This window comes from Muntiacus reevesi, chromosome 4 (assembly GCF_963930625.1).
Source record: "Muntiacus reevesi chromosome 4, mMunRee1.1, whole genome shotgun sequence".
Taxonomy (NCBI): domain Eukaryota; kingdom Metazoa; phylum Chordata; class Mammalia; order Artiodactyla; family Cervidae; genus Muntiacus; species Muntiacus reevesi.
Genome location: NC_089252.1, coordinates 35,931,654 through 35,953,072, shown reverse-complemented (window position 1 = coordinate 35,953,072; position 21,419 = coordinate 35,931,654). Strand labels below are relative to the sequence as shown.

The 21,419-nt window shown below is 41.7% G+C and overlaps 1 protein-coding gene across 6 annotated transcripts in view; it reads left to right on the top strand.

Annotated features, from left to right (window-relative positions):
• The window catches only part of DLGAP1 (DLG associated protein 1), a 288,426-nt gene that overhangs the window by 178,781 nt on the left and 88,226 nt on the right, over window positions 1–21,419 (top strand). For 2 of the 6 annotated variants that reach the window (XM_065932533.1, XM_065932534.1), the window contains exon 5: window positions 21,319–21,348. The exons of the other annotated variants lie outside the window; for them this stretch is intronic. In XM_065932533.1, coding sequence (XP_065788605.1) covers window positions 21,319–21,348 — 30 coding nt within the window. The remainder of the gene's footprint in view (window positions 1–21,318; window positions 21,349–21,419) is intronic. 6 annotated transcript variants of the gene reach the window in all.

The window sequence follows — 21,419 nt, the reverse complement described above, 5'->3', positions numbered from 1 at the left end:
TCAGGCCTGTATTTTATTGTTACAATCATATATGTAAATACAGACCATTAAACTTAAAGATTTTTTTAAAGTTTACTTGCTAAAGCCATACGCACAATACTATAACCTTTCAGTAAATTTTGTTCATCCGACTCATGTTTTTTCAAACTAGCCCATTAACTATGGAAGTTGTATGCCCAAATACAATAGGGTGCTTCCTTTATCAGGAGTGGTCTTTGTATGGGTGCTCTTGCTGTGGGTGCTCTTGAGGGATTAAACCAAGTGCTCATGTGTGCCTTTGGTCTCTGCCAAACCCTGCTCTGTGTGATGAGCCAATTGTGTCCCATTTTTCCTGTTATATTTGCTTCTTCCTGACATCATTAGAAACCAGAGCCACCCTGAGCACCTCTGAACCTTAAGCCTTGGTCTCAGAGAATAGTCACATGAGGTTCAGAGTCTAATTCTGAGGTTGGTGGTTAAAAAAACCAAACAAACAAAACTAATAGGAAACTTGAAGGGAAAAAAATCAAAACTAAAAAACAGACATAAGAAAATTTCCTTAAAAAGAAATAATTGAGGAAGAAATGGGAAAACCAAAATATCAATCACTTGCTTCTTAAAACTCTCCTCTCGGGACTTCCCTGATGGGCCAGTGGTTAAGGCTCCAGGCTTCCCAGTGCAAGGGGTATGGGTTCAATCCCTGGTGGGGAAACTAAGATCCTGCAAGCCACTTGACCAAAAAATAAGCAAATTTTTAAAATAAATTTTTTTAAAAACTACAAATTCCTTTATCTAATGTGCTTCTATCAGCCTTCCCTTCCTCTGAGCACGTGGGCTACTTCATCCCAGAACCCACTCTCAAAGATCCTGGGACTAAAGCAACTATATGCCAATAAAAATTAATTTAAAAGAAAAAAAAGATCCTGGGACTAGCAGTCCATTCTAAGCCATTCAAAAGTCATGGTGCTTCAGAATCAAGAGTTCCAGGTCATCTTGGAATCCCCAGAAGTTTCCTCCAAGGCCAAGTAAATCTCTCCTTCCTTGGTATTGCCCACCCAAGTCCTGATGCCTCCCTCAGGATACCACCAATAATCTTAGATACTTAGGAATTCCACCAAAGGGTGGGGGGGGGGGTTCAAGGGAGACTTGTTGGCATTTCTCAAACTGTATTCCAGGATTTCATGAGGTGTTAGAAAAAAAAAATTAGTTAAAAAGTCTATAGCTCACTTATGGAGATATGTTTGAATATGTAGCAAACCTTTTAGGAAGTCACTGTGCTTGTTTCCATAATGAGAACTCTAAGAAACCCTATAATAAAGCAACCTCTTCAATTCTAATCGATCCAGAACTGTACAAATTGCTTTCATCACAAAATCTTTTTTTTTCCCCTTCTAAATCTACTTGTATATGTCTCATACCTGGTCTTCCAAGACTTACATTTGGGAAATATTTGAACAACAACTATGCTATGTTGACTTTCTGTGTTTGGGTATATTTATGGGGGTCCAAGCCCTAGACACAGGAAAATGTACCATTATATCCATCACCCGTGTTTTGGTTTGCTGAGGTAGGTAACAAGTCTCAACATATATCAGCTTCCTCTTGAAATGGTTGATAACCTTTTCTCTTTGATGATGATGCGAAGAGGTGGAAAATGATAGAGCCACTTAAAAAGGACACGATACATTTTGTCTGATACACAGCACTTCGATGATTTTTCAGACAGTTCAGAAATCACCAAAATGAGGGCAACCTGACCCTGATGGGGAATCTAAAATTACATTTCTGAAATCCATCAAAGGTCAAATGGAAAATAGAGCTTATTTGGCAGCTAGGTTTTCCACTTTGTTGATCTAGTTGATGAAAGGTTTTGTTGTTTGAGGAGCTCAATTATAGTTTGACGTTTGGGAGAAGTTTGGAGCATATAACCTGAACAGGGAAATAAATGAACTTAAATTCTGCGAGAAACCACTAATCCTGCTTTGCAAATAATATAATCGAGCAATAATAATACAAAGACTCTTCTTCAAAGATTCTTTAGTAGCCTCTTCATTCAATGCAATAGTCTGCAAAAATACTGTGCTGAAAAGAGACAGAATCTGAGGGTCGGATCTTATAATTTTTCTCAAGAGTTAGGTATGTGCACATAAATAGTAGGGAATGTGTGAAACCTGGGGCAAAATGGGGAACTGCTAAAGGTGTGCTGGGGGCTTCCCAGGTGAAGCTAGTGGTGAAGAACTCACCTGCCAATGCAGGCGACAGAAGAGACACAGGTTCAATCCCTGAGTTGGGAAGATCCCCTGAAAGAGGGCATGGCAACCCATCCCAGTATTCTTGCCTGGAGAATCCCATGGACAGAGGAGCCAGGCAGGCTACAGTCCATAGGGTAGCACAGAGTTGGACACGACTGAAACGACTTAGCACGCATGCACAGATGTGCGGGGTGTAAATGAACTGAACCCACAACTTAAAACTGCAGCATTTCTGTCATGTTTCTCATAATTACTTCCTTGCACTGGAGTCAATAGTGAAGGACCTCAGAGAATCTAGGGACCAGAAAGGAAGCTGGATAAGAGAATCCACAGGCTCACATGTCAGTGAAGTCTGTGCAAACATGTGAAGAATCCACAAGGGGTGGGGCACGGGGGCAGTGAGGGCAGTGGGAGTGCAGACACTCCCAGATGTTTGCCAACCATCCCAGGCTACCCCTTAACCCATTCCTTAACTCAGCCTGTTTGTCATCTTTAGGTGGAACACATTTCTGTTTCTTTTTGTTTTGTCTTTTTTGATATATATACCTAGAATAAAATGCCTTAAACCTAATAGGAGAAAGGCAAATATTACCAACAGCAACATTCTAAAATTTGTTCTAAGATATGGAAGTAGCTTTACAGGAAGAGGTATTTCACATTTTTATTTTTTGCTTATGACTTTTCAGAATTACTTCCATCTTTCTCTTAAGTCACCAGGATGCCCCATAAAGTTGCATCTGTTCCATTTCCGACCATTACCTCCCTCTGCTTCTCTTCCCAGTGCTGGATTTCTCCTTTGTAGTTCATGCCTCTGCCTGATTTTAAGTCACACAGATTATTCCCTATGAATCAAGAAATGGAGAGTTGATAACTACGAACCACATACATTTTGGATGGACAATAATTGTGTCCTGTAATGTGATTAAATTTTAAGTCCATCTTTAAGGTTTAGAATCATTGTACTCCTTAGAAGAGAGCTGCCATTTTTTCAGAATTTCTCATTTCATATGATAGGTTGGTCATTTGTCTTCTCTGGCCATTTTTATCATCACCTTACATATTTTTGCTTATGGTAATAACATTTGCTCTGCTTATGTGTTTTGGCTTTAAGTTTCCAGTTTTTTCTTATGAAAATATTATATATGGTTCTACAAGTCATTTTTTAATTCCTACCTGCACCTTCAGTACTTTCAGTATTTCTAAAAGCACCTTTCCATTATAGTGACTTCACATCATTAGTTAATATTCTCAAAGCTTGATATATTTAGAACTCTGCTTTTTTTTGGAGGGGAGCATAACACACAGCTTGCAGGATCTTAATTCCCCAACCAGGGACTGATCCTACTCCCCACCCCCCACCTCGCCCCCCGCCAACCATTGGGTGGCCAGGGAATTCTCTCAGCTCCTCATTTTAAAAAGCAGATGTTCTTCATTCTTCTTGATAATTCTAAATTTGGGAGCCAATTTCTTAACAACTCTGATAAGATCATCACCCTGTTTGTTTAATGTGTAAAGTGTTTAACAATGATTAACAAAGTACTATAGCAAAGCAAGTCAACCTTGCTATTATGGTGTTTTCTATGCTCACATGATTAGTATTATCCTTAATTTTTTAAACCATCTTTCCATTTTATGAAATGAAAACAAGGTAATATAATCAGAAAATCCTCCTAGTTGGGCACCCATCAACTGAAGTACCCAAAGGTACCCTCAATGTGAAGACTTGAGAGAGGGTGCCTGTGTCAGTTTCCTGTAGCTGCTGTAATAAATTATGAGAAACTGGTGGCTCAGCTCAAATGTATTACCTCTGAGAGGCTAGACGTATGAATGGGGGGTCACTGAGCTAAAATCAAGATGGCAGGCAGGGATACTGAGTACCCTCTGGGGTCTCTGTGGAAGCATCCATTTCCTGCCTTTTTCATCCCTTAGAAGCCACCCATATTCCTTGGCTGGTGGCTCCTTCCTCCATCTTCAGAGGCACCAATACCAGCCAAATCCTCACTCTGCATCACTCGGCCTCTGACCCTCCTGCATTCTTTTACTTACAAGGACCTTATAATTGCATTCCCCCTGACACATACCAATAAAGGCTTCTCAAGTGGGGCCATTAGTGCTAAAGAACCCACTTGCCAATGCACAAGAGATAAGAGACTCGGGTTCAGTCCTAGTAGGGTAGAACCTCTGGATGGGGGTATGGCAACCCATCCCAATTCTTGCCTGGAGAATCCCAAGGACAAAGGAGCCTTGTGGGCTACAACCTATGGGGTCACAAAGTGTCAGACATGACTGTAGCAACTTAGCACACAAGCACACACAGCCATGAAGCAGGAAAGCATGAATTACCGGTTTAAGAGTGGCTAGGATTAATCATTGCTTTCCATGTTTATCAAGCATTTATTGAGCACCTACTGTGTGCCACACACTGGGCTGCTCCTGAGAACACAGCAATATCACAGACTCAGGCTTCTGCCCCAATCTCAAGGAGCAGATAATCTGAGATTTGGGTGGGGGGAGGGGGTGGTAATATTTATGTATATAATTGTTTACCTCAGTTACAAGCTGCTATAAAGACAGAAATAAAGGTGTTAAGATTCTAAATCAACTGTGAAGTGTGTGGTCAGGGAAAATTGACTGCCCTTTCCTCAAGGAAGTCTTCCTTGAATTCCAGGTGAGGGAACAGCAAAGGGCATAGGCCAGCAATGAGAAGAAAAAGTTAACTATTAATGAAAAAGCCAGTGTCACTGGAAGACAGAGATTAGTAGTGGGGAGAGAGAGGATGAAGATGCTCGTGGTCTAAGATAAAGGAAGAAGTAGTGAGAGCCAAATAACCCAGAATGTCATTCACCATCTGAAAGATTTTGAAAACTCTGTGATAGGAGGTAAGGAAATGGTTTCAAACAAGAGTCAAGCAGCTTAGCTGTCTCAGACATTGTTTTTTTGCAGTATGATTGACAGCTAACATTATGTTAGTTTCAGATATACAGCATAGCAACTCAATGTTTGTTTATATTGTAGAATCATCACCTCAATAAGTCTAGTTAACTTTTGTCACCATACATGTTCTTTTTTTTTTTTTTACTTTTTATTTTGTATTGGGTATAGCCGATTAACAATGTTGTGATAGTTTCAGGTGGATAGTGAAGGGACTCAGGCATACATATATACATACATAGATAGTCTTGATTAAAAATAATAATAATAACATAAAACTAATAGACTGACCTAATCTCAATGTGCTTAGTTATGGAAAATTAATGTTAGGTGATTTATAGACCAATAAGCTTTATTCTTGCCTGGAAAATTCCATGGACAGAGGAACTTGGTGGGCTACAGTCCATGGGGTCAAAAAAGAGTTAGACACAACTGAGAGAGCATGCGCATGCATGCACACACACACACACATGCTTACTTGACAGTTGTCAATTATTAATTTAGGATATGGTTAATATAGGGTGTCCCAGGTGGTGCTAGTGGTAAAGAACCCACCTGCCAATGCGGGTTTGATCCCTGGGTCGGGAATATCCCCTGGAGGAGAGCATGGCAACCCACTCCAGTATTCTTGCCTGGAGAATTCCATGGATAGAAGAGCCTGGCGGGCTACGGTCCATAGGGTCACAAAGAGTCGGACACAATTGAAGTGACTTAGCACACACAAATGGTTAATTTAAGCAGAATTGTTCTATACATTTGGGAACAGTGAAATAGAAATGACTTAGAAATATCTCCTAAACCTAACACAATGTTATGCTTGATTGCATTTGTAGAAACTATACCCTTGCATTTTCACTGTAGGCTTTGAGAATGACAGTCAGAATTTTTGCATATCATTTGCCAGATGAAAATGAAAACCTCTAAGACAAATTTGTTTCTGCAGAGTGGCTGTTACATTCACATAAAGATTTAGCTGACAACTAACAAAAAGAATTGGGAGAATAGATGGGAGAAACAGCTGTCCAGGAAACTATCAGTTGCTAGGTTTGCTTGGAATGCAATGGAATTCCCCAGAAGCCCCATTTTGCTCACTGATGATCATCAGCCTTTAGAAATCACATTAGAGACCAATTTTCTAAGTCTCATCTCCTCCTGAAAAAGAATATACATTTCCAGGCTCCCCCAGGATGCATAATTTTACACCATTGTTAGTGGTTATTACCACCATTTATCTCTCCAGTAATCCCCCTGGTCCCTTTTGTATAAGTCTGAATTTGCCTTGCACACATTTACAAATGACATTCTCAGTTACACTTGAGAAGACAGAAGGGTTAGCTAAAATGAACTCACAATGATTATCTTATTCAACAATTTAAAAGTTTTAGCTTTCTTAACAGTATTCACTGTTTACCCATCATATGTGCAAGGTTATAAAGAGGCAGTGCAAGACAAAATAGGTATCTAGCAGGCTTGGAACCCTAGAACTAGTCTGCATGACTTTGTCTTAAAGATTAGGATTGTACAATGAAGTAAATATTTTTATCTATTAATAACAAACACTTATCTAGAACTTGTATTTGTCAGCCATTGTTCAAAGGTGCTCTACAAATACTAACACATCAAATATTACATGGGGCATTCTACTGCTCATTTATGGTGGACTTAAGTTTGCCACAGCTCCTTAACTGAGGATATTCTGAAGCAAGGTGCCAAGCTAGTTCTGAGGCACCTCTTAGAGATTTAGCATAGTACAGTACAATATTTGACCAAAGTCATATAGGAATGTGTTGGGGAGGAAATATTTCCCCTCTACCCTCTTATGCTCTGTTTTGGAGGCCTGCAAATTAAACTGACCAAAGACAGACTAGCTGGAGGGGAAAACACAATTTTAATTCAGGTGCCTGTGGAAATTCACAGGAAAATATCACTCAAGGAGGTATTAGGTAGAATTTGAGGCTTATATACCCTCTAACTGGGCTTCCCTGGTGGCTCAGATGATAAAGAATCCACCTGCAATGCAGGACACCAGGGTTCAATTCCTGGACTGGGGAGATCCCCCGGAGAAGGGAATGGCACTCCACTCCAGTATTCTTACCTGGAGAATTCCATGGACAGAGGAGCCTGGCGGGCTACAGTCCATGGAGTCACAGAGTTGACACCACTGAGCGACTAACACTCACTTTCATGGTCAGGTAACAGTGTTTCTGTAAACCTCCACCAAACAAATGTTATTCTCTGTTCTGACAAGAAAGGACATGGTCTCCAGGCATAACTTTACCCTTCTGAGGTCCAGTCCTTGCTGAGGGGAGGCAGAGCTCAGCTGGTGGCTTCCTCAGGGCTGGGTCCCCAGAGCCTGCCCAGCCACTGTCACTGAGGGAGACAGAAGCCCAGGACCCAACTGGCCCTCAGGCTCCTCAGGCCGCCTGCACAGCGGGGCAGGTCCCTCAGACTGTGATCTATACAGGCGGCCACTGCCATTAGGTCACAGAGGCAGGGTTGGGGGAGAGATTCACCACTACCTCAAGACCTGGGCTTGGCAAGTGGGTGACCCTTGTGAGGGCTCTGGAGCCCTGGAGGACCCAGCCCCCTGTTCCCTGGGCCCCCAGCTCACCCATTGGCCCAAGGCCAGGTGAATTGGTGGGCCCCCAGGCAGAAGGAGAGGATCTGCCTCTTACTTGATTCTCCACTTGACAACCACTGCTCCACCAACCTTTGGCTGCATGGGCCACTAACGGTCATCTATTGACAGTTGCTTGTTTGTGGGTGGGGCCAACTGTAGCACCGACCAATGGCTGAGCAGGGCCACTAACGGCCGCTCACTGACAGTTGGTCACTTGGGGGAGGAGCCCACTGCAGCGCTGACCAATGGCTGAGCAGGGCCACTAACGGCCGCTCACTGACAGTTGGTCACTTGGGGGAGGGGCCCACTGCAGCACTGACCAATGGCTGAGCAGGGCTACTAACGGCGCTCACTGACAGTTGGTCACTTGGGGGAGGGGCCCACTGCAGCGCTGACCAATGGCTGAGCCACTAATGGTACCTGTTTGCCTGGTAACAGAGTCGGTGGCGCAGAACAACTACCTTGAAGCCCTTAGCTGTGCTCTATTACAATGCTGTTACCTAGCATATTCCTTTGTATTGGGGGGTTTTAATGATGTCTCAGGGGCTTCCCTGGTGGCTCATATGGTTAAGAATCTGCCTGCGATGCAGGAGACCTGGAACCGATCCCTGGGTCAGGAAGATCCTCTGGAGAAAGGAATGACTACCCACTCCAGTATTTCTTGTCTGGAGAATACCATGGAGAGAGGAGCCTGGTGGGCTAGAGTCCACAGGGTCGCAAAGAGTAGGACATGAATGAGGTCCTCATAGAATGGATTTCTTCAACAGTAAGAATTTTTTTTTGTTTAATCTCCCCTTAGCTGCTCATAATGGGAAGCTCACGTGGCCCTCCTCAGCAGTAAACACTAGAGATGTTTACCAGCACCAGCCTCGTTTTGATCATTGAGGAAACTGAGACATAGAAAAGTTTGGAGACTTTTCCCAGGTCAAGTGACTGGTCAGTGACTCAGTCAATAATTGTACCTATTCAGTTTGACTCCAAAATTCAAGCTCTTGGGAATTCCCTGGCAGTTCAGTGGTAAGGACTCCACGTTTCCACTGGGTGGGGGAGCTGGGTTCCATCCCTGGTTAGGGGATCCTGCAAGCTTCGGAGTGAGGCCAAAAGCAATAAAAAGTAAAGTCACTAGCATGTAGTAATTTAAAATATATATATATCAAGCTTTTAACAACCATGAATTGTGCCTCTATTACGAGGGCCTCCATCCTTGAATTTTTTTTTTATTTTAACTAGATAAAAGTATAATAAATGACTTCAAGGAGCTTTTATGGATTAGTATTAATATGACAATATTATAACCTAAAAAGCAGTCTTGCTAATAGTATCACCCTCCCCACCCATCCTAATATAATGGAATCTTCAGATCTGATCATTTCTCTGCCCTAAGGTGACATCTATGTATACATCATACTCAAGTAGAGGCACCCTTGATTCACAGTTCCTATTCCTTTAAAGAGATTGCCCCTCAATACTCACAACCTGCCCTAGACCCCAGATCTGTTCACTGTCGCTCAGTTCAGGGACAGACATTGGCCTCAGTCAACATGCCTCCGCATCTTCAAGGACATCATTCAGAAACTTTACACTTACTCCTAGAAATGTCTGCCCCAAAGAAACTTGCTATTAAATTGGTGACAATGAATATGCTCATGATCTTTCTAGAGCAGAGGTTCTCAGGGGAAGAAACAGAAGTTTGAATGATTTTTTTATAGATTATTAGGGGTAGAGATATTCTAATCTTATGTTATTCTAACCATTCTCCTCCTTAATTGGACACTGTGCCTGTGTAGTTTCAGGGTGCTTAAGGACCCGCTATGTCCCATACAAGGACCCCTCTCCTTCCTCCAACTCTGCGGGCATAGTGATATTCAGTTGTTATTGATTAGGAAGTGTAGCTGATCCTTTTGTGAGCAGCACTGTTAAATGCAACCAACAAACAACACACTTTTTGTTGACATATACTGTCTGCCAGGCACCTTGCTAGTCATGGTGAACACAGATAGAAATCTGGTGTAATCCTCTATTTCAAGTTTCTATCAGAGAAAGAAACATGAAGGCAGAGAAAGGTGGCACAGTTCAGGTTTGTACAAAACAGGGAGCAGATTCCAGGAAAGGTTTTACAACACAGGAGATATTTGAGTTCGTTCTGGAAAAAATGGATGTGAAACAGTCACTCACATGAAAACTTATATACAAAAAAAAAAAAAAAAAACAGTGGCAGATTATCATCTGATAAATTTCTTTCAAGAGCCACTTGAAAATCTCAGAAATGCTGCGGAGGGTACAGAAGAAAAGAATCTGAATTTTAGTTTTTAATTTAGCTATTTATTTGGCTGCGCTGGTCTTAATTACAGCATGTGGGATCTGGTTCCCTGACCAGGGACCAAACCCCGGCCTCCTGCAATGGGAGCACAGAATCTTAGCCATTGGACCACCATGGAAGTCCTAAGAATCTGCATTTTAAATTTTCATTCCTTGTCTTGTAAAACCACGTCTGTGTTCTCGAACCGCGGATGAGGCTGGAAGCAGCCTTCTTAGACGACTTGATTGGCATTCTCTGGGCTTTCAGTGCGTGCTGTAGAACAGCACGCAAACGCCAGGGGGCAGTGCGATTTCACCAAAGATCACAGGAAATGCTCCAGATCCTGTTTTGGCTAAGAGCCTTCACAGCATCCTGTTGCAAAGGTGAAATCCCTAATAAAGAGAGTTTCGCTAAGGAAAAAAAAAAAGTTGAAAAACATCCTTTCTTTGAAAGCTTCCTGAATTGCGATCAAAATTGCCTTTCAGCAATTGCGCACAGCTGAACGTTTTGCAATACTATTTGCAAAAGAATGACTTCAATTTTTTGCTCAATGCAGCTGCCTTATCTTCCCAATCCTCTGCCTAAGGAATGTAAGCAGCCCCCAGCTAGCCGGATTTCACCTCGCTGGGGCTCCAGCGTCCTCAGCCCAACACAGGCCCTCCCCTCCTCGCGCCCACGCGGCGCGTCCAGCTGCCTCCTCCGCGGAGCTGCGCGGCTCCCTTGAAGGTAATTCCAATCCCGCCTGTGTTTTGTTTCCGGCTCAGCAGCCGCCAGGTGTCTGCCCTCCCTTAACCCCCAAGGATGAGAGATCAAAGGTGTTTCTGCATCTGCCTCCTGCCCAGCTCTTTAATCTGTTACATGTTCAAAAGGGACAAGTACAGTACTGTGCGCGCAGGATGGGGATAGAAATCAGAGCCGTGGACATGGGCGACGTCCCAGAGCTTGTGGACGCACTCAGATGATGAGGAATATGTCAGTCTACATAGTAGCCCTGCCATTTAGGGAATATTTTCTTTTAAATTATACTATGAATAGAATGTGTACATGGAAATTTGATTCCGTTTTCAGTTCAGTCCCTCAGTCGTGTCTGACTCTTTGGGACCCCATGGACTGCAGCATGCCAGGCTTTCCTGTCCATCACCAACTCCCAGAGCTTAGGCAAAGGCATGTCCATTGAGTTGGTGATACCATCCAACCATCTCATCCTCTGTCACCCCCTTCTCCTCCCGCCTTCAGTCTTTCCCAGCATCAGGGTCTTTTCAAATGAGTCAGTTCTTCATATCAGGTAGCCAAAGTATTGAAGTTTCAGCTTCAGCATCAGCCTTCCAATGAACATTAGGGCTGATTTCCTTTTGGATTGACTAGTTGGATCTCCTTGCAATCCAAAGGACTCTCAAGAATCTTCTCCAACACAATTCAAAAGCATCAATTCTTCGGCGCTCAGCTTTCTTTATAGTCCCAACTCTCACATCCATACATGACTACTGGAAAAACCATAGCTTTGACTAGATGGACCTTTGTTGGCAAAATAATGTCTCTGCTTTTTAATACGCTGTCTAGGTTGGTCATAACTTTTCTTCCAAGGAGCAAGCGTCTTTTAATTTCACGGCTGAAGTCACCATTTGCAGTGATTTTGGAGCCCAAAAAATAAAGTCTGTCACTGTTTCCATTGTTTCCCCATCTATGTGCCATGAAGTGATGGGACCAGATGCCATGATCTTAGTTTTCTGAGTGTTGAGCTTTAAGCCAACTTTTTCACTCTCCTCTTTCAACTTTCATCAAGAGGCTCTTTAATTCTTCTTTACTTTCTGCCCTAAGTGTAGTGTCATCTGCTTATCTGAGGTTATTGATATTTCTCCTGGCAATCTTGATTCCAGCTTGTGTTTCATCCAGTCCAGCATTTTTCATGATGTACTCTGCTTATAAGTTAAATAAGCAGGGTGACAATATACAGCTTTGACATACTCCTTTCCCGATTTGGAACCAGTCTGTTGTTCCATGTCCAGTTCTAACTGTTGCTTCTTGACCTGCATACAGATTTCTCAGGAGGTGGGTCAGGTGGTCTAACCCATCTCTTTAAGAATTTTCCAGTTTGTTGTGATCCATACAGTCAAAGGCTTTGGCATTGTCAATAAAACAGAAGTAGATGTTTTTCTGGAATTCTCTGGCTTTTCTGGTGATCCAACAGATGTTGGCAATTTATTGGAGCCCTACTAAACCCTTGTTAAAAATATATATATATTGTAGGTATGCAGCATAGGGAACTCTGCTCAATGTTACATGGCAGCCTGGATAGGAGGGGAGTTTGGGAGAGAATGGATGCATGTATGTGTATGGCTGAGTCTGTTTGCTGTCCAGCTGAAACTATGACAACATTGTTAATTGGCTATCTTTTGGAGTACTCAGTTCTGTCCAACTCTTTGAGACCCTTTGAACTATAGCCCACCAGGTTCCTCTGTCCAGGGGCTTTTTCAGGCAAGAATACTAGAGAGGATTGCCCTTTCCTCTTCCAGAGGATTTTCCCCACTCAGGAATGGAACTTACATCTCCTGCATTACAGGTGCACTCTTTACCAGCTGAACCATTGGGGAACTCCGATATGAAATAAAAAGAGACATTGAAGGGAATTCCCTGGCAATCCAGTGGTGAAGACTCGGGCTTTCACTACTGTGGACCCAGTTTGATCCCTGGTCCTGGAACAAAGATCCCACAAGCTGTGCAGTTCAGCCAACATTAAACAATTAAAAATAAAATCAAAAAAATATATTGTACACCAGCCCATCTGAGGACTGCTGTTAAGAGAACTGTACAAGGCAAAGGAAAAGTCTTTTAAAATTATGAAATAGGCATTTTAAGGACATTTATAGGGACCTTATTTCACATATAGCAAAAATGACAAAGGACTTAAGGAAACAGCAGAAGATTTTTAAGAAAGACAGTTTCCAATGGATCCATCTATTTCCCGCATGCGCAAGACTCAATAAGTAGGGAAATACATTAAAAGAAAAACAGTAGACTGCAAACTAGATATTCAGAAAATAGGCTTGCAAGCAGAGGTAATAGAAGATATAGAATCTTTTACCCAGACATCAGCCATCCCGTTGTTTTTCTGGCCACAGTTTTGGATGAAAGGGTAAAGCAGAGAAGAGCTCACCAATCCAGTAAGAAAGTATTTCAAAACTTAAATTTAGAAATCATTTAGAAAGTTGAGTTAACATCCTTTCGATTCTCAGGAGAGCTCCCCAGTTTCCAGCAAAGACATAAATGTGAGAACACTGATTGTTTGTTTTCTTTTCCTCTGCTCTCCTATGCCCACACACGCCAGAAGCAATCTTCAACTTCCTTTTCTTTGCACAGAGATGACCAAAAGGAACTTCAGCAACTTCATTTGTGCTGAGCGGCTGTCACAGACAGGTATTAAGTCACACTGGGCTGCCCAGGTGGCCCTAGTGGTAAAGAACCTGCCTGCCAATTCAGGAGACATAGATCCTGGGTCGGGAAGATCCCCTAGAGGAAGGCATGGCAACCCACTCCAGTATTCTTGCCTGGAGAATGCCTGTGGACAGAAGAGCCAGATGGGCTACAGTCCATAGGGTCGAGAAGGGTTGGACAGGACTAAAGTGACTTAGCTTTCCCCAGTTACAATGGCTTTGAATCCAAAAGTCCACAATGTGTGAGAAAGTATAGTGACATAGTTATTAAAGGCTCTGGTGAGGAGGGAGTCCTTATCAGCTGCATCAAATAATTCTGTTCATCTGCTTAAATATTTATTCAGTGCTTATGTGTAGACACACTACTGGACTCTGAAAATCAGTGATGATCAAAGAGGCTTGCTCACAGTCTAGAAGTGGAGGCTGGCATTTATGAAATAATCACAGAGATAACTGCTCCAAAAGGAACACAGTTCTTGCAGGAGAATCTGCTGTAACAAAGGAACTAATTTTACAGGGTCAGAGTGAACCTCCCTGAGAAAATCCTCATAAGCTAAGAGCTGAAAGATCAAGAAGAGTGAGGGAATGCACATGTTAATATTCAAAGAACTGGAAGGGTGGTGTGACCAGAGTACAGATTATTAGGGGCTGAGATGCCAGGTAAGGTCAGAGAATTGGAACTCAAGTTCAGTTACCTGTTGCTATGACTGCAAAGTGTAGCAAAGGAGCTGATACACAACCCCTTTATTTTTATCCTACGATCTTATGGGACATGAACTTAGATGGGGTTCACCTGGGTGATTCTTCTGTTTCACATTCAACTGGAGGTTAGGCTGTCTAGGAGATCCAGGATGGAATTATTCTTCTGGTACCTTGGTTTCAGGATCTTCCTTGTAGCTCAGGTGGTAAAGAATCTGCCTGCAGTGCAGGAGACCTGGGTTTGATCCCTGGGTCAGGAAGATCCTCTGGGGAAGGGGATGGCATTCCACTCAAGGATTCTTCCCTGGAGAATCCTAGGGATAGAGGAGCCTGGAGGGCTACAGTTCATGGGGTCGCAAAGAGTCAGACACAACTGAGCGACTAACACTGCTCCCTTGGTTTCAATGTCTGGAAGAGTGTGCTCAGCTGAGGCTGTTGAGCACCCATAAGTGGCCCCTGCAGTACTGCAGCTTCAAGGAGTCTGACGTGGCAGCTCAGGGCTCCCAGAGAGAGTGCCCGGGAGACAGGAAGTATTAAGATCCAGCCAGATAGCATCATTTCCAAGGTATTGTATTGACCAGAACAGTCACAGGACCCACCTGGGTCAAGGAGAACAACTGTTCTCAACATGAAACCTTTCGAATAATTTGTGGTCATCGTTAGTCAGCCATGGTTCACCATCAGACTCAAAATATTTACATTCCCCTGTAGGCCAAATATCCTCATTCCTAAAGCTGTCCAGAAATGGCATCTCCTTAGGGCATGAAGTTCTAGTGTGAGGTCCAGATTCTGACCATCTAAATAATGATCAAGGGACTTCCCTTGTAGTCCAGTGATTAAAACTCTGTGCTTTCAATGCAGGGGTCTCGAGTTCAATCCCTGGTCAAGGAACTAAGATCCCACACACCTTGGGGTGTGGCCAGTAAATAAATACATAAATAAGTTTAAAAAATAAAATAAGTAAGGGTCAAGTGCTGATAAGTCACCTTTGATGTAGTTCTCTGATACAGTTGCTCTCAATATAAAGACTTATGAACTGAAATGAAATGTATGTCATAGCCCCACCCCACCCCCATACACACACACAAACACAGCATACACTGATAACAGGGGTGAGATCAATGCATTGAGCATGTTCGTTCAAAGAGTGGGGAAACAAGAGGCACAGAGCTATCACCGGCACCCAGCAGTTCTGAGATCCATATATTGCTGGTTCCTTAACTTGGGGGGCCCAGTCCTGCTCCCAGACTCTCCTAGTTCTGGCCACCACCCTGAAAATGCTTGGTTTCACCTTCTAAGTTATAAATCTTATTAGACTTCCTTCCTATGAATCTTATTAGACTTCACTCTGTTAGACAAAACATACATCCTCAATTCTCCTGAAGACAATCCCTGCTTTGGCCTGGGCTCAGTCAGGGTGCTGTGGGGACCACACCCTGAGGATTCTTAGAAGCATTTGTGTCTCTTTTAGAAGCTTTGTGAGGCATATACTTAAGTCTTTCTGAAGTTATAAAAAAGGTTCTTCTGGCCACCCCCTTGAGATGTTCTCCAATATCAATCAATTTCTAGGTTGAGAGCCTTTTGCCTTTGAAAAGATTAGGAATGTGAAACCCTTTCATCTTTTTCAAACCAACAAGTACTAGCTCTATTTTTTTTCTAAATTTTGCTTGAAAACTGAACAGGTCCTTAAAAAAAAAAAACCTCATCTTTATGTATATATTATCATATGCAACTTTTTTTTTTTTTTTTTTTCATATGCAACTTTTTAAAGAACCAACTGGCACTTTAAGCATCCTACCGGGAAATCTCCTTACTAAAATCTATAAATTCATCAGGGATATTTTTAGTTTCCATGTTACTACAGGTGACAGTGTTGCCAAGCGTTCCGTCTCTACATCAGAAGAGTTGTCCTTCCTCTAGCCTCCCAGTCTGGGAGGGACAGCGACCATTTTCCCCTGTCCTCTGAGCTTTCACCAGCAGTCTTCTCAAGGCCTTCTAGCTTCTTCCCTCAGCAGATGTTGTTTGCCAGAATGTCTCCACCTGGTCTTTCCATCATGGCAGTCCAAGGGCTTCCATCCTGGTATGTCAGGGTCTCCAGAGGGAGGGCTCCAAGAGACAGATAAAAAGAGGCTGCCTGTTTCATCAAGCCTGGGCACAGACATGAGGAGGGCGTCACTGACACTGTGCTTTAATGGTCAGAGCAGTCTCAGAGCTGCCCTAATTCAAGAAAAGGGGACATAACCCACATCTCCCTGCGGGAAGTGTACGAAGGATTTGTGGCCATTTTTATTCCACTCTGGGTGACATCATACAGGGCTTTGCAAGTCATGTTAAGGCTTTCAAATAAAGGCTTTCATCTTAAAAATAATGAAGCGCCATTGAAGACTTTTAAAAAGTAAAGGATATCATATAATTGGACTTGCCTTTTGAAAAGATTGTTCCAGCTGCAGTATAAGAATGCATCGGAAGGAGGTTATTAAAAACTGAATGGTTCTTTCTTAGTTCCTCTTTCTCTATATATACCTTATCATACAGATTTATGTGAACATTACTATGACAATGTGGCCCAGGGTTGGACTGCCCTGGTGGCTCATATGGTAAAGAATTCACCTGCAGTGCGGGAGACCTGGGTTCAGTCCCTGGGTTGGGAAGCTCCCCTGGAGAAGGGAAAGGTTACCCGTTCCAGTATTCTTGCCTGGAGAATCCCCACTGACAGAGGAGCCTGACGGGCTATAGTCCATGGGGTCTCAAAGAGTCAGACACGACTGAGCAACTGAGCACAATGACAGTAAAGGCAAGAAGCTACAAATTCTAGAGATATCTGGATATAAAATCAATAAGCTAATATTCCTTGAAGTCCACTTAGGGCATACATAATCTTTTTTTCCAACCCTAGCCCTAACATTGATAAACTTACTTCTTTGGGACTTTTTTACATTATAATCCTGAAGCCTAAATCTCTACTGTAACTTATGTATATTCACATCACACATCAGTGTTCACTAACCTCCATGAAGACCAGTCTCTGTATAGAAATAGTCATTGGTCAAAATAATAAAATCTAGGATTCTGGTCAGTGATATCCACTATTGAATTATACTTGCTAGGACAGATCAAATTTTCTTTTCTGACATCTGGAAACACTTAGGAATGATTGCTTATTCATTTAATAAATATTTTAAGTAATTACTATATGCCTGGGACTGTTCTAGTTAAGGGAGTTATAGCAGCAAGCAAGAAAGACCAGATTCCTGCTCTCTTTCTGCTGGTGTTGAAATGAGGAAGACACCCTAGAACAAAGAACCAAGTAATAAACCAAAAAGATAATTTTAAGTAGTAATGTTGTCATTGTTGTTCAGTCGCTAAGTTGTGTCCAACTCTTTGCAACACCATGGACTATAACAGGCCAGACTTCCCTGTCCTCCACTATCTCCCAGAGCTTACTCAAATTTTTGAGTCACTGATGCCATCCTCCATCTCATCCTCTGTCATCCCCTTCTCCTCCAGCCTTCAATCTTTCCCAGCATCAGGATATTTTCTAATAAGTCGGCTCTTCACATCAGGTGGCCATAGTATTGGAGCTTCAGCTTCAGCAACAGTCTTTCCAATTAATATTCAGGGTTGATTTCCTTTAGGAGTCAATAAAGGAGTTTGATCTCCTTGCTGTCCAAGGATCTCTTAAGAGTCTTCTCCAGCACCACAGTTCGAAAGCCATCAATTCTTTGGCACTCAGCCTTCTTTGTGGTCCAACTTTCACATCCATACATGACTACTGGAAAAACATAGCTTTGACTAGACGGACCTTTGTCAGCAAAGTGATGTCTCTGAAAAAGAGAGAGAGAGAAATGGGCCCGGGAGTTCTTATTGGGGCTGCTGTAAGTACAGTAATCAAGGAAGGACTCTTCGAGAAAGTGACATTTGAAGTAACGGCAGAATGAAGAGAAAGTTAGCTGTGGGGAGATCCAGTGGTTTGGGAGGGAGGGAGCAGCAAGTGTGGGGGTTTAGAGCAGAGGCAAAAAGGAATTAGCTCTGCAAAGCACCGAGAGAAAGTCAAAGTGGTTAAAGCATTTGAGTGAGTGAGGAAGTCACCTGAAATGAATTAAAAGAAATAAGAAAATAAGCAGGAATACATCCTATACGGCCTCGATGGCCAGGGCTAAAAATTCGATTAGTATTTCAAAAACAATGAGATGTCATTGGAGGGTTTTAGTGAGCCCCAGTCATTCACACTTTAGCATGAATTATTTTAACCTGACACTTTCTCCTAAGAATTACTTTAGATCAATTGAAGTGAGTCATTAGGTGGAAAAAGCATTTCAGAAGACTATGAAGAATTAAATGCGGAGGAGGAGAGGAGGGTCCATGTGTGTATATATATTTATGTATGTGCTATGGCTTACCCTAAATTCCAGGCAATGTCAACGTCAGCCAGTCACCAGATAACGTCTGTTGTGTGTCCTAGAAGTCAGCAATGCTATATGTAGCTTTTCAGCACCAACATCAGTCATTCTTTAAATATTCATATTTTTAAAAATATTTATATTTTAAGATAAAGGAAATATCTTTTCATTCTATAAGTTTTTGTATAATGTTAATATCAGCACTCTAACCATATTTAGCCAATTCTAGATTCTCACTATAGCATAGTTACCTTGCAATATGAAAGCCTATCTTGCTATAGGGGAAACCTGTATTTAGGGTTTGAAAAATATAAGAGAAATTCACATGGAGGAACAAATAACTGCCTATTTAAAATTATGTTTATAATTAGAGTTCTAAAGTCAGTCTTCTGTTTTTTAATAGATCTTTTCCCCTTCACTCTATAAATACATCCCTGAGCTCTCATCCACCACCACCCACATCTCCCATAAGAAATTCTTTAGACTTCCTTGCTTTCTTTACATCAAGTCTGTTTCCACACACTGATTAGGTCACACTGATGTCCTTTTTTCACTTGAGTGACAGTTGCTGACACCCATGGTTATGCACAAAAATAAACATGGATTAAAAAAAATCAATACTCTGATGGTTTCCTGCATAAAGCTTCTACAGTTCAAAAAAGACAGAATCATCGCTTACTATGCCAATGACTCATACCTCTTGGAATGGTTGCCTGACCAAAAGAATGCCAAGTCCATTTAGCATGTGCTCCTAGCTGATGCTCAATGACTGTTATTTCCAAGGTGATCTATATAGAGTATATTTTTGTGTATGACAGGTTTAAGAGGATGTGAAATTATGAGCAAAATCATGGTCAATGCTCAGCTTATTCATATTTGGCTTGTTCAGTTAAATTATAACTCCTTTTGTGAATAACTCAAAGTATTCTGAAGGTCAAGATTCTCTTCTCCCAGGCATGAGTAAAAAGAAACATCAGTTATGGTCATGGTGTGTCAGACCTGGTTCATACCAGGTTGCAAGAGCCAACTGTTACATTTTTGGGAATTTTGTAAGTCCATTATTAAACACCCCGTGATTACAAATTAAATTAGACTAACTTGCAATTATAATTATGTTAAAAACAAAGGTGATAAATACCTTAAAATCTTTACTTCCTGATTGTTTGACTACATTTTACTATCCATGCTCTTGGGGTTCTTTACCTCTTCTATCCTTGTGTGGTGAAATATTTACTCCATGATGGTTTTGCTATCATTCATCTCTTCCCAAAGCCATGTCCAGTGACATCAAAGCTGGAAGCTTGAAATAGGCCACAGTGGGAGTGTTTTCATAATGTTGACATCGAAAGAGTTTTAACTTAATCAAAATAATTTCTACAAAAGTTGAACAGTTTAATAGTTCAAGAGATCACATAAAAGATACAATGAATTTACTGGGAAAAGAACAAATTGGGATGCAATTCAGAGCATTATTTTTGTCAAATCATGATTGATTTGCTGGTTGTGAATCCTATGGTTTGGTCCAAATCAGCAAAAGTCTTCTGTGAGAATTTGTTGGCTACATGGAACCTGTAATAAAGAAGACTGTATATTTTATTATTATGTGTAGATTGTGTACTACACATCACTTATATTGGTAAAACCCATAATATACACACATAATACAGGCATATTTCTCCCCTTGTTAAACATTGACCAGACATGACTGGTTCCACCCGAAAGATGAAATTCAACTGGTAACTTAAAAGAAGGTTGTTGTTTTTTTCCAGAAAGTTATAAAAGAGAACAAGTTTGTCTCTTTGTGAATAGAATCTATTAACAATCAGTGGGTGGTCATGCTGATAACCAGTTTGGTTTATCAGTATTGAAAAGCATTTTGTTTCCATTTTTCATTTGAGAATCCTCCTGTTTGAAAGAGAACCAGACTTTCTACCCAATGAAACTGCAGACTTTTTTTTTCAGCCTAAGGTATCGTGGCTATCACACAGAGTTTGAGAAATATTGTTTATACTTATGACTTACAAGGAAGAAAATGAACTTTCAAAATCAAATGATTGGACCAGGTCTAATTTATTTTAGTTTAGTATTTTGACCTTTCGGTTCACCAAAAAGTCACGTGGATATCCAGTCAAGAGTAGTGTCTGTTTGCTTCATGAACAATTTGACAAGCTCAGCCCCTCCACTGACCTGCAGAGAATGGGAACCCTGAACACAGGATACCAGAAATGGCCTCTGGTCCAACCACCCCATAGAAGGAAGTTGCCAGATCACGCCATGGTTTCTAACCACTTGTTACATATTTCAACAGAAACCTTGTCCCAACACCTATTAGATGATCTCTATGTGCAGCTTAAGTAGGAAATACTAGGCCCTGATGTCCTTCTGAGTGAAGTTTTATCAATCCTTCATCCAGTATGACTTAGCTACAGAAATAGCCGGTCAGACTATGTTTCATCCCAAAACATGGCCGATCCTTTATTTAGTGAAAAATGCTTCCAAGTGATATTAATGAGAGATGAAGACACTCATGAAGGTTAATCAATGACTGAAAATTACTTCATTTTTGACGCTGATGTTTACTTAAATTCTCAAAAAGCCAACAACAACAACAACAAAAATCCAGATTTGAAGCATGTGTGTAATGTGCGAAGCCTGGCAAAGTAATTTGGGTCCGTTCTATAACTGCGACTTTTTGTTTTTATTCAAGGTGTCATAAAACTGAGTTCTGCAGTTGAAGGTACGTTTCTACAACCACAAAATCAATAACGTTTTGCTTCAAGATTGCACCGCGTGGCTTTGTAGCTAGAC